This window comes from Leiobunum rupestre, chromosome 3 (genome assembly GCF_980474605.1).
Source record: "Leiobunum rupestre chromosome 3, qqLeiRupe1.1.hap1, whole genome shotgun sequence".
NCBI lineage: Eukaryota > Metazoa > Arthropoda > Arachnida > Opiliones > Sclerosomatidae > Leiobunum > Leiobunum rupestre.
In genome coordinates, this window is record NC_143386.1 from 53,005,210 (window position 1) to 53,020,441 (window position 15,232).

The 15,232-nt window shown below is 34.4% G+C and overlaps 1 protein-coding gene across 1 annotated transcript in view; it reads left to right on the forward strand.

The window, feature by feature from the left end:
• Window positions 1-419: 419 nt before the first annotated feature.
• LOC149952581 (complement C2-like) overlaps window positions 420-15,232 on the forward strand; it is a 39,384-nt gene continuing 24,571 nt past the window's right edge. The window contains exons 1-7 of the mRNA XM_090168631.1: window positions 420-509; window positions 8,497-8,703; window positions 8,968-9,165; window positions 9,912-10,088; window positions 10,775-10,954; window positions 12,060-12,332; window positions 13,246-13,449. Of these exons, the coding sequence (XP_090024757.1) occupies window positions 422-509; window positions 8,497-8,703; window positions 8,968-9,165; window positions 9,912-10,088; window positions 10,775-10,954; window positions 12,060-12,332; window positions 13,246-13,449 (1,327 nt within the window). The 5' untranslated portion in view covers window positions 420-421. The remainder of the gene's footprint in view (window positions 510-8,496; window positions 8,704-8,967; window positions 9,166-9,911; window positions 10,089-10,774; window positions 10,955-12,059; window positions 12,333-13,245; window positions 13,450-15,232) is intronic.

Here is a 15,232-nt window from a genome sequence, read left to right on the forward strand (position 1 = left end):
AACACAATAGAATAGTTTATAGAACTAGCTAATCTCGTATTTGTTAGAAGTCATTGTAGTATTTATTTATGTAATCAACATTGTTAAAAGTATATATCAGAAAAAGTTAATAGTTTGGTCATGTTATTAGAGAAATACAAATAATATTACTCAATGTTAGTGCAACGCTTTAATGTCAACAGATTCGCAGTTGTCCATGAACCGTGGCTTCTATCTCCGCATAATACCTTTATCCTTTTCAATCGTACGCGATTTATTTTTTATTTCCTGCATTAAGTTCTGTAATTTGATATTATCCTCCGTATCTTCCGTCGCTGTATAGAAGTAGATAAATGTTTGATAGGCCTTCAAAATGCGGAATCCATAGATTGTCACATTTATTTAAAAATGATTTGAACGAATTTTTGTGATGTTGAAAAACATGCCGAAATTATATGTCTTTAAACGTTACAGTTTTTTTTCAATCATTTTTCTATTAGGTTTAAATCATCGCTCAACAGCTAACGATCGTAAGTTGCATATTTAAAAAAAACTATTTAGCTGCTATGTATATATGTAAATGTGGAATTTATTTTCTTTATACGTTATTCAGTTGGTGTTTAAATTCTTTTCGAGCATGATTTTTATGAGGAAGTTTTTTTAATGGTCACTAACTTAAGTGTTTTACTAGGTACTTGGTACATGTTTACAGATAAAACAGAAATATCCTGTAACAATGAATTAAAATAGAAAACGTATTTGAAAATTGTAAACTTTCGTTTGTGTTAATAATAATAATAATCTAGGCTAATACCCAAGGCACCACCTTAGTCCTAAATCACCGGGTGACTTTTAAAACCTTTAATTCAGGGGGCTGGGTTACAATGCGTAGGAGGGTGGTAGTAAGCCCTTCAAGTAGAGGCTTGCACCGCCGCTAAACGCCGCCGCCGCCGATAATTTTGAACGCGCCGATCGCGCCGCCTCCGATTGTTCGAAAATCGGCGCACGCCTTCGCAGCCGATACAAAGAACACTTTTTTTTGGTACATTAAGCTTGGTTTTCATTTACGCGAAAATGACTACATTTGAACACGACGTCGAACGTCAAATTTTGGTTTTCGGATTTCGGTCGACGCAGAGTAATAGCATTTTCACTTAGCGTAAATAGATTCCAGCATTGCTCACTTGGCTATAGAGAGAATCACTAATATAACCAAGGCTTATCCACATTTTCATTATCTTTAAATTTAAATGTTGCTTGGTTTATCTATATGTTTTCTAAAATCGCATTATAATAATCAGGGGCGGACTGGGTCTTATATTTTTTGGTTGCTAGGAGACTAAGGGTCCCAGCTTTAACAACTATAACGCTACCATGTTTACGGAGGCCCACTTCATGAACGGTCCATGGGATTCACGCCATCGGGCAGGTTACCTCTATGGCCAATCCGAGACTGATAATAATTTTTTACTTTAAATTCAATAAATGAAGCATTTGATATACTGCATTTTAGACGTCCAATACGTTTATAAAATCACATCATTATGCCTTAAATTATATTTAAATGGAAAATAACATATCAAAATAGCAGTATGTTCACCGTGCGATGATAACCTTCGGCAGCAAAAATGATATTATTCGTAACTCAGATTTATTTTTGATTGGAAGGCTCAGAGCGTCAGTGGCGTAGCCAGAATTTCGTCAAAGGGGGTCCCAGAATGTTAATATTAAGAGGGGTGTCGAGAAGGGGGTGTCAATTAAGTATAGTCAAGGTAGGCCCAGGGGGTTGATATTGAACCCTCCTTGTCTATGCCACTGCAGAGCGTTATCGTGGAGCACGACCAAATAAATAAAAAGCCAATATCGAGCCTTCAACCGAATTTCGACCCGGCATAACTGCGAATAATTTTGGTTGTCGTTTGACGTCAGTCCAGTGGCCTACCTTGGAAGGACCATGGACTAAATAATGTACTTCACACATTAAAACAAACGTTTTACAAATTTAGCCAGTACCACGTGTTTTACAGCTGCTGAGCTACATTTGTATTTCCCCCCCCCTCACCCCTTTTCCTTCTTCCCCGGTTATTATTAGTTAGTTAGTTTCTGACTCCGCCGCCAGAGCGCACATTTAACAATCCTCCGAAGCAAATATTCGGGAACGAGGCGTCCCTGTGCGAAGTACATTAATTAGTCCATAGAAGGACTAGTACGAGTTGGTATTTGCCCTTGCCCTTCTGGTCGCGTGTTTTTTAAACTGTCGCTACAATAAATAGCTCTAAAATTTATACAAACGCCGGCGTAAGCCACCGCCGCTGGTATATTTTGGGTCAAACGCCGCCGCCGACCCATATCAGCCACGCGAGCCAATACTTTTTAAAATTATTCCCAGTTCCGCGTATTAATTTCAAACAACTAACACTATATTAGCATCACTTACATTATAACTGCAACACCCCAGAAATCATTATGATATTGGCTTTATAAAATCAAATCTATACATATACAGAATTATGTCAGTTCAGTTTTAAATAAATACAGTGTCCATTTTTATTCGAAAAAGTTATTTTTCTCAATAACCGTTGTAGTTAGAATTTTGAAAATTTTGTCTGAATTGTCAGTACCGGGTGCCATTGTTGTACATAATGTTTATCGATTTTAAAAAAATATTTTCAAATTTTGAACAAATAATTTTTGATGTATTGGAGCTCGTCAAATTTTGCCAATGAGAAAAATGTAGAGCGACGTCAAAAACATAAGAATAACGGGCTGTAGTTTACTTCTGCCCCAATACTAATTTTGGTTGACGTAGAACTGATGAAGACGAGGTTTTATTGTTTGATCTATACTAATATTCGTTAATATTATTGACTGTAGTTTATATCTGCCCCAATACTAGTTTTGGGTTACGTAGGGTACGCGACGATTGTATTAATAGTTGTAGACTAGAATATTGATGTTCATATTGAAAAGAGAGAAATGGCTTGTTTCAAGGCTTGTTAGGTTAAGTAAGGTTCGGTTAGGTTAGGGTTAGGTTAGGGTAGGGTTAGGTTAGGTTAGGTTTAGGTTAGGATAGCAATTTCTGGTTCTTTTGTAGCTGATTCGTAATTAATTACCTTGTTTTCCATTGAAACCAGCTATCTTTGGCCCTTTGTAGCTTCTCCGAATGCACATTCCCTGTTTTTCATTGAAATAAAAAATGACTGTTTCATTTGTAGTTATTCCGTATTTAATTACCCTGTTTTCTATTGAAACAAGCCATTTCTTGCTCTTTTGTAGCTGCTCCGTATTTAAATACCCTGTTTTCTATTGAAACAAGCCTTAGTTTAGTCTACAACTTTTAATACAATCGTCGCGTACTCTAAGTCAGCCAAAACTCGTATTGAGGCAGATGTAAACTACTTATGAATAACTAGAATCTAGAATCTTTTGGATGTAGTGGAAGTCGTAAGACCATACTATTTGTAGAATGACTAAATATTATTTTTATTTATTTAAATCAAAAGCCCAAAAACAATATCCTCGGAATTAGATACGTGATATCTTGAAGGTTCCCCGAGTATTTACTGATCGAAAATGTTCTATGGTAATTTAGCATTTAAATGAGAGTTAGAAATTTAGAATCTTGCATTAAATAAATAAAAATAATATTGTCTTACGATTTCCACTGCATCCAAAAGATTCTAGGTTTTGATTTTCCAATTATTTTGTTTACCCGTAAAGTTAATTTTCAAACGCGTGTAATTTCGTTAAATATGATTTTGTTTTCAACGACCAAAGGTAGTTCTTATGTTTTCGACGTCGCTCTACATTTTTCTCATTGGCAAAATTTGACAAGCTCCAACACATCGAAATTTATTTTTTCAAAATTTAAAAATATTTTTTTAAAATCGATAAACATTATGTACGACAATGGCACCCGGTACTGACAATTCACACACAAAAAATTCAAAATTCGAAGTACAACGGTTATTGAGAAAAATCACTTTTTCGAATAAAAATGGACAACCTGTATATTAAACCGATAAAGGACGATTTACCGAGATAAAATTGTAAAGGAATAACTATAAACTAATTCATAAAAATAGCAGTGTCTGCAAATGCTTGATAAAAGGCCAGATTTTTAGGATAACTTAATTCAAGACTATACATAGTCCGAGGAAAACCACTTTATGAGTCGCAACGTTAAGACCTCCGCTCAAAATAATACAGATGACTAAGAAACCTGAAATATTAGTGTTAGGGTTAAGATGAAATATAAGTGTTAGGGTTAACATGAAATATAAGTGTAATGGTAAACATGAAAAATAAGTGTAAGGGCAAACATGAAATATAAGTGTAATGGTAAACATGAAATATAAGTGTAAGGATAATCAGGAAAAGCAAAGTCTATTACGCAGTTTTCCTGGGTGACCATGAACAAAAGATAAGTTAATTTTTAAACATTAATTGAAAGGTTCCTTTCCTTAGGGTAAATATTATTCAGATAATTCACCCACAAAGTATAATATTTAACACCTATTCTTATAATCAAAGTATATCTGCTACCGCGATCTCCAACCCTTTTTATACGTAGCAAATATTTCTTTATCTTATATATAATTCTCAATGTTTGTGTATTTGTGTGTTTGTGGCTTCCGTGGACCGATCGACGACCGTCCTCTAAGTTTACTCCCCCCTCGCTCTTGGTCTCTCCCTCTCGCTTGAACGCGTTCCGGTTGTCCCCCTTCGTTTTCGCTCTCCCACAGCCACTAATTAGTCCCCCGGCCAACAATTATTTTTACCTTATTATTTTTCGGTATTCTTTCGCGTATTGAAAGTTAGCGAGTTTTGCTTTTCGCCCGTATTCTTTACCGTATTATTTATCGGTATACTTTCGAGTTTTGCTTTTCGCGAACCGTATTATTTTTCGGTTTTCTTTTGCGTATTGAAAGTTAGCGGGTTTTGCTGGGTTTTTAAATCTTAGTTAGTGAGTTTTGCTTTTTGCCCGTATACCTTACCGTATTATTTTAAGGTTTTCTTTCGCATATTTAAAGTTAGCGGGTTTTGCTGGGTTTTTAAATCTTAGTTAGCGAGTTTTGCTTTTTGCCCGTATACCTTACCGTATTATTTTAAGGTTTTCTTTCGCATATTTAAAGTTAGCGGGTTTTGCTGGGTTTTTAAATCTTAGTTAGCGAGTTTTGCTTTTTGCCCGTATACCTTACCGTATTATTTTAAGGTTTTCTTTCGCATATTTAAAGTTAGCGGGTTTTGCTGGGTTTTTAAATCTTAGTTAGCGAGTTTTGCTTTTTGCCCGTATACTTTACCGTATTATTTTAAGGTTTTCTTTCGCATATTTAAAGTTAGCGGGTTTTGCTGGGTTTTTAAATCTTAGTTAGCGAGTTTTGCTTTTTGCCCGTATACCTTACCGTATTATTTTAAGGTTTTCTTTCGCATATTTAAAGTTAGCGGGTTTTGCTGGGTTTTTAAATCTTAGTTAGCGAGTTTTGCTTTTTGCCCGTATGCCTTACCGTATTATTTTAAGGTTTTCTTTCGCGTATTGAAAGTTAGCGGGTTTTGCTGGGTTTTTAAATCTTAGTTAGCGAGTTTTGCTTTTCGCCCGTATTCTTTACCGTATTATTTTTCGGTTTTCTTTTGCGTATTGAAAGTTAGCGGGTTTTGCTGGGTTTTTAAATCTTAGTTAGTGAGTTTTGCTTTTTGCCCGTATACCTTACCGTATTATTTTAAGGTTTTCTTTCGCATATTTAAAGTTAGCGGGTTTTGCTGGGTTTTTAAATCTTAGTTAGCGAGTTTTGCTTTTTGCCGGTATACCTTACCGTATTATTTTAAGGTTTTCTTTCGCATATTTAAAGTTAGCGGGTTTTGCTGGGTTTTTAAATCTTAGTTAGCGAGTTTTGCTTTTTGCCCGTATACCTTACCGTATTATTTTAAGGTTTTCTTTCGCATATTTAAAGTTAGCGGGTTTTGCTGGGTTTTTAAATCTTAGTTAGCGAGTTTTGCTTTTTGCCCGTATACCTTACCGTATTATTTTAAGGTTTTCTTTCGCATATTTAAAGTTAGCGGGTTTTGCTGGGTTTTTAAATCTTAGTTAGCGAGTTTTGCTTTTTGCCCGTATACCTTACCGTATTATTTTAAGGTTTTCTTTCGCATATTTAAAGTTAGCGGGTTTTGCTGGGTTTTTAAATCTTAGTTAGCGAGTTTTGCTTTTTGCCCGTATACCTTACCGTATTATTTTAAGGTTTTCTTTCGCATATTTAAAGTTAGCGGGTTTTGCTGGGTTTTTAAATCTTAGTTAGCGAGTTTTGCTTTTTGCCCGTATACCTTACCGTATTATTTTAAGGTTTTCTTTCGCATATTTAAAGTTAGCGGGTTTTGCTGGGTTTTTAAATCTTAGTTAGCGAGTTTTGCTTTTTGCCCGTATACCTTACCGTATTATTTTAAGGTTTTCTTTCGCATATTTAAAGTTAGCGGGTTTTGCTGGGTTTTTAAATCTTATTTAGCGAGTTTTGCTTTTTGCCCGTATACCTTACCGTATTATTTTAAGGTTTTCTTTCGCGTATTGAAAGTTAGCGGGTTTTGCTGGGTTTTTAAATCTTAGTTAGCGAGTTTTGCTTTTCGCCCGTATTCTTTACCGTATTATTTTTCGGTTTTCTTTTGCGTATTGAAAGTTAGCGGGTTTTGCTGGGTTTTTAAATCTTAGTTAGCGAGTTTTGCTTTTTGCCCGTATACCTTACCGTATTATTTTAAGGTTTTCTTTCGCATATTTAAAGTTAGCGGGTTTTGCTGGGTTTTTAAATCTTAGTTAGCGAGTTTTGCTTTTTGCCCGTATACCTTACCGTATTATTTTAAGGTTTTCTTTCGCATATTTAAAGTTAGCGGGTTTTGCTGGGTTTTTAAATTTTAGTTAGCGAGTTTTGCTTTTTGCCCGTATACCTTACCGTATTATTTTAAGGTTTTCTTTCGCATATTTAAAGTTAGCGGGTTTTGCTGGGTTTTTAAATCTTAGTTAGCGAGTTTTGCTTTTTGCCCGTATACCTTACCGTATTATTTTAAGGTTTTCTTTCGCATATTTAAAGTTAGCGGGTTTTGCTGGGTTTTTAAATCTTAGTTAGCGAGTTTTGCTTTTTGCCCGTATACCTTACCGTATTATTTTAAGGTTTTCTTTCGCATATTTAAAGTTAGCGGGTTTTGCTGGGTTTTTAAATCTTAGTTAGCGAGTTTTGCTTTTTGCCCGTATACCTTACCGTATTATTTTAAGGTTTTCTTTCGCATATTTAAAGTTAGCGGGTTTTGCTGGGTTTTTAAATCTTAGTTAGCGAGTTTTGCTTTTTGCCCGTATACCTTACCGTATTATTTTAAGGTTTTCTTTCGCGTATTGAAAGTTAGCGGGTTTTGCTGGGTTTTTAAATCTTAGTTAGCGAGTTTTGCTTTTCGCCCGTATTCTTTACCGTATTATTTTTCGGTTTTCTTTTGCGTATTGAAAGTTAGCGGGTTTTGCTGGGTTTTTAAATGTTACTTAGCTCTTCAGTCGGCTAATTAAAGAACAAACTCAAAGTTAGCTCTCCCAAAAGTTATTAGGAAGAATCGTCAGAAGGAAATAAAAATACGAAGTTTTCTGAAGAAGGTTTCGTTATGGTGCCGTACTTTTATTACGTACAAATCAAAAAGACCCCGGGCGAAGCCGGGTATTAAAGCTAGTTATTAATAAGTTAAGAGGAAACACGGCTATGGACTGCTTTGCAAAGAGTGATACAAAACGCGAAAAAGCAGAATAATCCATAATGATAAAGGATAAAAAATCTAAACCCTAAATTTAAAAACTTATATATGGCTCGTATCTTCGAGCAAACAAAAAGACGCGAACACCGAACACATATATCTTATAGTGAAAACCTAAATAGATTTAACAGTTTCATTATATTTGTAAGTTTTTAAACTGTTTCAAAGTTGTTTAGGGTTTAGCTTTTTTTTCAGTATGAACTATTCTACTTCTTCGCGTTTTTAATCACTCGTTTAATAATTATTATCTGTTAGGCTAATACTCCAATTCAGCTTGCTACTTTAAATGCCCTTTTCCGATGATTATTTTTCGAAATCGTTTTCACAAAATGTCGTTAAATATTATTTTCCTGCTCCGTGCCACCGTTCAAGACAGTATTTCGACAAACGCCAAAGCCGATCCAAATCAGATCTCTTTCCCGGGTGATGGTTTATCCTTTGAACACGCTTACTCTTAAAACGCGGGTATTATCTAAGTAAGGGAAAATCGATTATGCGATTATGAGCTAAGGGAGCAAATAAAGCAAAATAAAACGTGTACCAGACCCCCCCCCCCTTTACATTCCTGGCCTAAGAACTAATGACTTCCTCACCCTCTTCACTCGAAAGAGGATAATGTTTCTCCAGAAACCTTAAAACAACCATGTTATACAGGAGAGCACTGGTGGGCTACGCAACACCCTGTAGGTGAATATTTTCTTCAGTAATTTCAAAATCTCACATAATGTTCTTATGATTTAGAATGCCAGATATTGGTACCTGAAAAAGGAAATGCTTTTCTACACGGAGGATTTATAGTAACCAACGAAGATGTTGAAGACAGTCCTTGGTTCGTGGATAATTTGGACTACATCAACTACGCTTGCTTCCAAGGATATAAACTTCATGGAGAAGAGAAATTAAGATGTGTAGATGGAAAATTCACAGCTGATGTACCAAAGTGCATGCGTAAGAAGAAAATTATAAATTATTGTGCGGTGTCTGTACGAAGATTTAAAACTTATTTATTTATGAGAAATTTGGATTTTGTTACCCGCCTGAGGTGTTAACAAAAGATTTGTAAGAAAGATTCCACAGCGTAGACCCAAAGGATTAAATAAGTTTGACCATTCAATCACCTGGAAACCGAATGACATTAATACATTCATTTTCGACTATTTAATTGTTTTCTCATATTTTATCAGTTTTTCGTTACCGGGATTTATTTTTTAGAAATTTCGTGCAATGAACCACCAGATATTGAAAACGCAATTTACGAAAAGGAAGAGCTCAATAAAACATATCATCCGGGATTGTTCCTTCATCCAATCTGCAAGAAAGGATATAGACTAAAATATGATTCCAAGAAAAAAATCATGTGCAAGAGAGTAGGGACGAGATTAGTCTGGACACGACCTCCAATTTGTGAAGGTAAGATTAAGTGTAATACACAGTATATTGAATTACACAAGCTTAAGATTAAATTAATTTAAATATTTAGTTATTATAATAATACTATTTTAAAAAGTATTTAAGTTCGTTCTCGTTTTTGGATTAACATATGTTATTTTGTATTTATTTTAAATCCAAATGAATTATTATATTTCATATAGTATATAATTCTTTCTAAATTTCCGAAATTTGTATTTATTTTTAATCCAAATGAATTATTATATTTCATATAGTATATAATTCTTTCTAAATTTCCGAAATTTGTATTTATTTTTAGTCCAAATGAATGATTATATTTCATATAGTATATAATTCTTTCTAAATTTGCGAAATTTGTATTTATTTTTAGTCCAAATGAATGATTATATTTCATATAGTATATAATTCTTTCTAAATTTCCGAAATTTGTATTTATTTTTAGTCCAAATGAATGATTATATTTCATATAGTATATAATTCTTTCTAAATTTCTGAAATTAATAAAGGGTAATAATAGAAAGGAACATGAAACACCTTGCGCGTGATAATTAAAAATAAAATAAATAAGAACAACGAAATTATTGCGCAAGTAAAACTTTTAATAATAAAAGGGTAATACAATTTAAATAATTGGGTCTATGATCCCCTTAAGTAGAGAAAAGGCCAGAATTAGCCCTTCTTTCATAAAGTTAATTTCAGCAAAACGGTTATGTGACTAACTAAAAAATGTTTTCTCTTCTTGGTAGTAAATCCTAATTGTGGAGATCCAGGCATTCCGCTGAACGGTTCGAGAATCCAGGACTCGTTTTACGCAGGAGGGAATGTTACTTTCTTTTGTGACCCAAAATTCAGGATGATTGGCATGGATCAAATAAAATGTCTTGAAAATGCTTCTTGGAGTTCGCCGAAACCCATTTGTGAAGGTCCGTACCTGGTTATAGCTTAAAGATTAAGTTTGGGTGCTTTAATATTCAAAAGAATGTTGTGGTGTGATTAAAATTCATATTCTTTCGGTGGTAAAATGTTACTTGATAATTTTTAATCTCGACTACCAAAATCTTTACCTTGGTTCAATGAAATTCTTAAGGGTGGTCGATAACCAGATTCGCCTTGCTAGAAAGAGAAGAAATTATCCGTTAGGCCAAATACGAGCCTTCCCCGCCGACATCAACTTTCATGGAGATTTGTCCCATTTACAAGGACCATTTAAAGACTTGCCTACACATCCCGGTTTTAATAGCTTTTATCGAATCGCTTAATGGGTTTTATAAAGTTCCTCGTGTAGGAAGAGCTCTCTTTGTTTAAAATGATTGTTGGCTTGTAAGTAGAACTTAAATTTGTTTCCTTTTCTCTCATTTTTACTAATTCACTTAAATGTGAAAAATGTAAATAGCTTTATAGTAAATAGTAATAATCGTCTAGGCTAAAAACCAAGGTACCACCTTAGATCCAAGTCATCTTGCGACTTATGATGCCTTAAACAGGTGGCCGGGTTACAACGCGTAAGAGGGTGGTGGCAAGCCGTTCATGACACGCGAGCCAACAGCTCCATAAACTTTATTTGCGAAAGGTGTCTCAGGTTTATTTGTAATATTTCGTTTTTACGCAGAGATCCCATACTGTGGAGATCCTGGGACGCCAGTGTCTGGAATTCGAGTCGGAGATTCGTTTTTCGATGGTGACGAAGTTTCTTTCGCTTGCGGCGTCGAAGGGGATGAGCTAATTGGGGAGAAAACCATCAAGTGCGGTCGCGACGGGCTCTGGAGCTCCCCCAGACCCAGATGCAAACGTAAGTTATCCTTCAAACTCGCGGCAGCTTGTTTGTCCTTGTTCTTCTAATCAATACACTTTTCGCGATACATTAAGGAAGAGCCTTTTTCAGAAAAATGCGTTTCATGTTTGTAGGTTCTTTTTGTTTTGATACAATAGTATGTTTACAATTAGTTTTTTGGGCATTTAGGCTATGAAAGGATAGTTTGGCTTCTTCGATACGAGTTTTCTTTTCGTAACTGGTCATGGTGAAGCACATATTTTTTCAATTCTGCTCCCTAGTTTATTAATTTTACACAAGATTTGTGCTAGCTATGTTGAAGCTAAAATACGGTGCTTTTTATTCCATTTTTTTTAAATGCTGCCTTCAGAAGTATATTCACCAAAGTGACCAAATAGATTTATTTGTCGAAGTTAATTTATTAGTTTTTCACCACTTTGTCCTTTGTTAATTTATTCGTGTTGTTTAATGTTCTGATTAATCTGAGGTTTAACCAAATAATTCTATAGTAAGTGGGCTAGCAGAAATGTGTGAAGAGTTTTTGGAGCATATACTTAAAGACCATTAATTTAAAGACAAGTTACATTTAGTAAACGTTAATACCTTATACGTTAGTTGGCTAGACCAAGAAAAATTAGCTTATTCGTAATTGGTTTGCATAAGCGCATATTCTAAACCATCATCTAGTGTCGGAAAAGAAAACCTTGTCTCTCCTTTCTCTTTTCTTACATCTTCAATACGACTAAATTAAAAAATTAAATGGTTTATTGAAACTTTGTCTATATAGATAGTAAAAATAAGAAGTTCAGGACTCACTAAACCCCAGTTAAGTTTTTTAATCACTGTGTGTGCCTTAAGGTCTACGAACGTCTTGGTTACTTTCCTGTTAAGTTTGACACCAAGGTTCTTGCTCTATAATTTGTCTCAAGCATAAATGATTATAACGTTTATGTGGTTACAGATAGAGAGGAAATTTCATATATTACTAGATGTCGTCTATTTTCGACGGTTTTTCTTGCTTAGATAATGTTTTTCCAGCGTGTCTTTCCAGTTCAATTGCTTATGAATTTTGCACCTGTTGCAATATTAGAATTGTAACGAAACATGAATGTTTTTATTGAAGCCCCATTATCGTGCTCTGATCCTCCTCAGTCGGAAAACGTTCTTTACACAAGCCCCAACAGGACCAGGGACTTTTACATTCCAGGAGATATCGCTGTCGTCAGTTGTCGAGCTGGTTTCGCACTTAAAGGTGATTACGACATATATCACTGTGCCGAGAAGAAGAATGAGCCTCAATACCCATTTTATGGGTTTGATTACGAAGAATATGAGAACGACCAAGTTCCGGAAAATGATGGTCCTTATTGGAAAGAACAATTTCTAGACTGTAAAGGTAAAAGTTAGAAATAATCATGTCGATTTAATAAAATAAAAGAAAATAAATAAAATGAAGCACATTTGAAAGAAACTTAAGATTTATGTCTTAATTGTAAAGGTACGGGGTGCGGTGACTCGGAATGGTACTGAATGTCGCCACGTCAAAATCTAAATAAATAATACCTCTTTTGCCAATAAAGGTCGTGAAACCGTGTTAAACGGCCCGGTTAGAGTGGTTAATTTTCAGTTGTTCCACAGGCACCCTGGTCGATAAGCTTTTGCTTAGCGGAATAACTCCATGTTTAATTGACACTGGCATTATTAAGATATTTACTGTCTTAGTGGAATCATAGAACGTAACATTATGAAAAATTTTATTTATAATTATAGAGGATGCATATCTTGAGACCATATTTAGCGTTGTTCCCTGGAATCCATAGCTCTACTTGGAATGCTTATCCTGCCGTATCGCGTATGGTAAGATCACTCTCACGTAGTTGTCGGTTAAGTTAACATAATGACGCCAAAAAAACCGTCAGCCACACCGAATTGAAAATCTGCCGCGATAAGCATTCCAAGTAGATGTATGGATTCGTGTTGCTCGAAGAGTAAATTCCTTCCTCCTAAAAAATCAAATAAAATTGTTTTCCTAAAATTTAGGTTTTCTGATGCCACCAAAGAGAACGCCGGTGGCGGTTCCTTGATAAAATCCGTGTGCGGCCAAATTTGCCATTTTCCCTAAGCAAAATAAATACATTATTTGTAACATCATTTAGTTAAATAATTTCAAATATTGCCCTTAATTAATTCGTTCTGTTGGAGTACGAAATAGAAACACCCTTTAGAGACAATCTTAAATTTAAGAACTAAACCTATGTAAAGAAAATATTTTGTAGAACTAATTTCTTTACTGCTTTACAACATCTTAGCAATAACCTGCTTCCCTCCTAAGACACCAAAGAAAGGCTTCATCCACCAATTTCTGAATCCCGTTGAGCCAATCGATCAAATCTTTCCGTATGATTTTACGGTAACCTACGGCTGTTTTGAAGGCTACCAAATTGTGGGACCACAATTTAGCACTTGTTTAGAATCCGGATGGACACCAAGCAACACCGCAGTCAGATGCAAAAGTAATTATTTTCTCTAATTATTATGCCAGGTGATTTGTTTCAAAACAATAATCGATAGATTTTTTTAATTTTTGTTGGTAATTAATGCTGATATTATTAGTAATCTTCTGAAACAAATTCACTTTTTGGTGCTAAATAAATTTCTTCAGTTAATCGTGGCAGGGCTACTTCAAGGTTAAACACGACTTTGAATAATTTTCAATTTTGGTCTAACCAAAATCAATTTTATTTTCTTAATAAGTATTTGCTTTTGTAATCTCTATTAATAAGCGGAATAAGCCAACGCAATTAATAGGCGAAACTATGAAGTAAACTTAGCCTTAACCAAGTTGTTAAAATGGGAAAACAAAATCACGTGACAACCATATCACAGCTAACTTCGATTCGTTAACTTGTGTTCACAGTTGACTCTTGATAACTAATTAACTTCCACCTTTCTAGTACAAGATGTTTTAAATAATGATAAAAACCAGATAGTTCAAACTAATCTGAATTAATCGTAAAATATGATAAAATTAGCGAATAAGTAGATTAGTCCATTATGAAAACGGATAATAAAGCTAACCCTAAGGAAATTTGAAGATATTTAAAAACTTACTGATAGCTCGTACCGATAGGTCTTCGAGCAAACAAAAAGACGCGAAACTCGGATCAAATAAACGAGTCCCAAATAGGACGAAACCGGTCTACCGTTAGAATTTCTGGCTATGTTAATTAATTTCATTTCATTTTTCACTCGAAGATCTATTTGGTCCGAGTTTCGCGTCTTTTTGTTTGCTCGAAGACCTATCGGTACGAGCTATCAGTAAGTTTTTATATTTCTTTAAATTTGTTAAAGGTTTAGCTTTATTATCCCTTTTCATAATGGACTAATCTACTTATTCGTTAATTTTATCATCCTTTACAATGCAGTCCATAGGTGGTTCCTTTTAACTTAACATTGAATTAATCGTAAACCAACCAATATAAAGTAATCAGGTGTCAGATTCCTCACAGTTATTGATTAACTACACCATCCGATTCATTTCCTTCCGAAATTTTAATTTCATTTTATTTTGAATCTTTCCCACAAGATTATATATCTACTTAACTTATAAATAAGGTGAATGAATCAATTCAGAACGGTAACTTGAGATAATGAATTAGATACCATTCGAAATCAGATTACTGGTTGTGGGGATAAATTAAAGATTCACATGATCTGACTTACTGATAATCTTCAGATATTTTAAAATAATGACCGGAATAACGTGAAAGATTGGCCCTTTGAAACATTATGTTTTGGCTTATGGTGAAAAACATACGTTTGAACAGTTCTTCTTTGACGAATAACGTCTTGAAATTTACTTTTATAAGAGTGGTATATGCTATTTCCTCGTTGAAAAGTGCAGCTTAGTAAGATCGAAGGACAATATTGAATAAATTAACTGCAGCGTTTTGTTGCGCCTCGTTCAGAGAACTTTATCAAATTGTCACTCAGAAGTGGTCAATGAGGTTGGCTTAAGTCGGATGGGGAAAAAAAACCTTCTGATAATTGATGTATGTGTTATTATTTGTGGATTTATCAAACCAAGAGTATAAATCCCTTCGAATGATTTTATTTTCTAAATGAGAGATCATTGTTTTACCTACTAATGAAAAATTATATTTAAGCTGATGGAGGAAAAATCAATTTCTTATGAAAATGCTCTATCGTATAAAAACAAATATGGGAAAAATGCCGTTATGTATTATATATTATTTGAATTTCGTGCGGGTTTCTCTAGTCCAAACTGACTTGTGA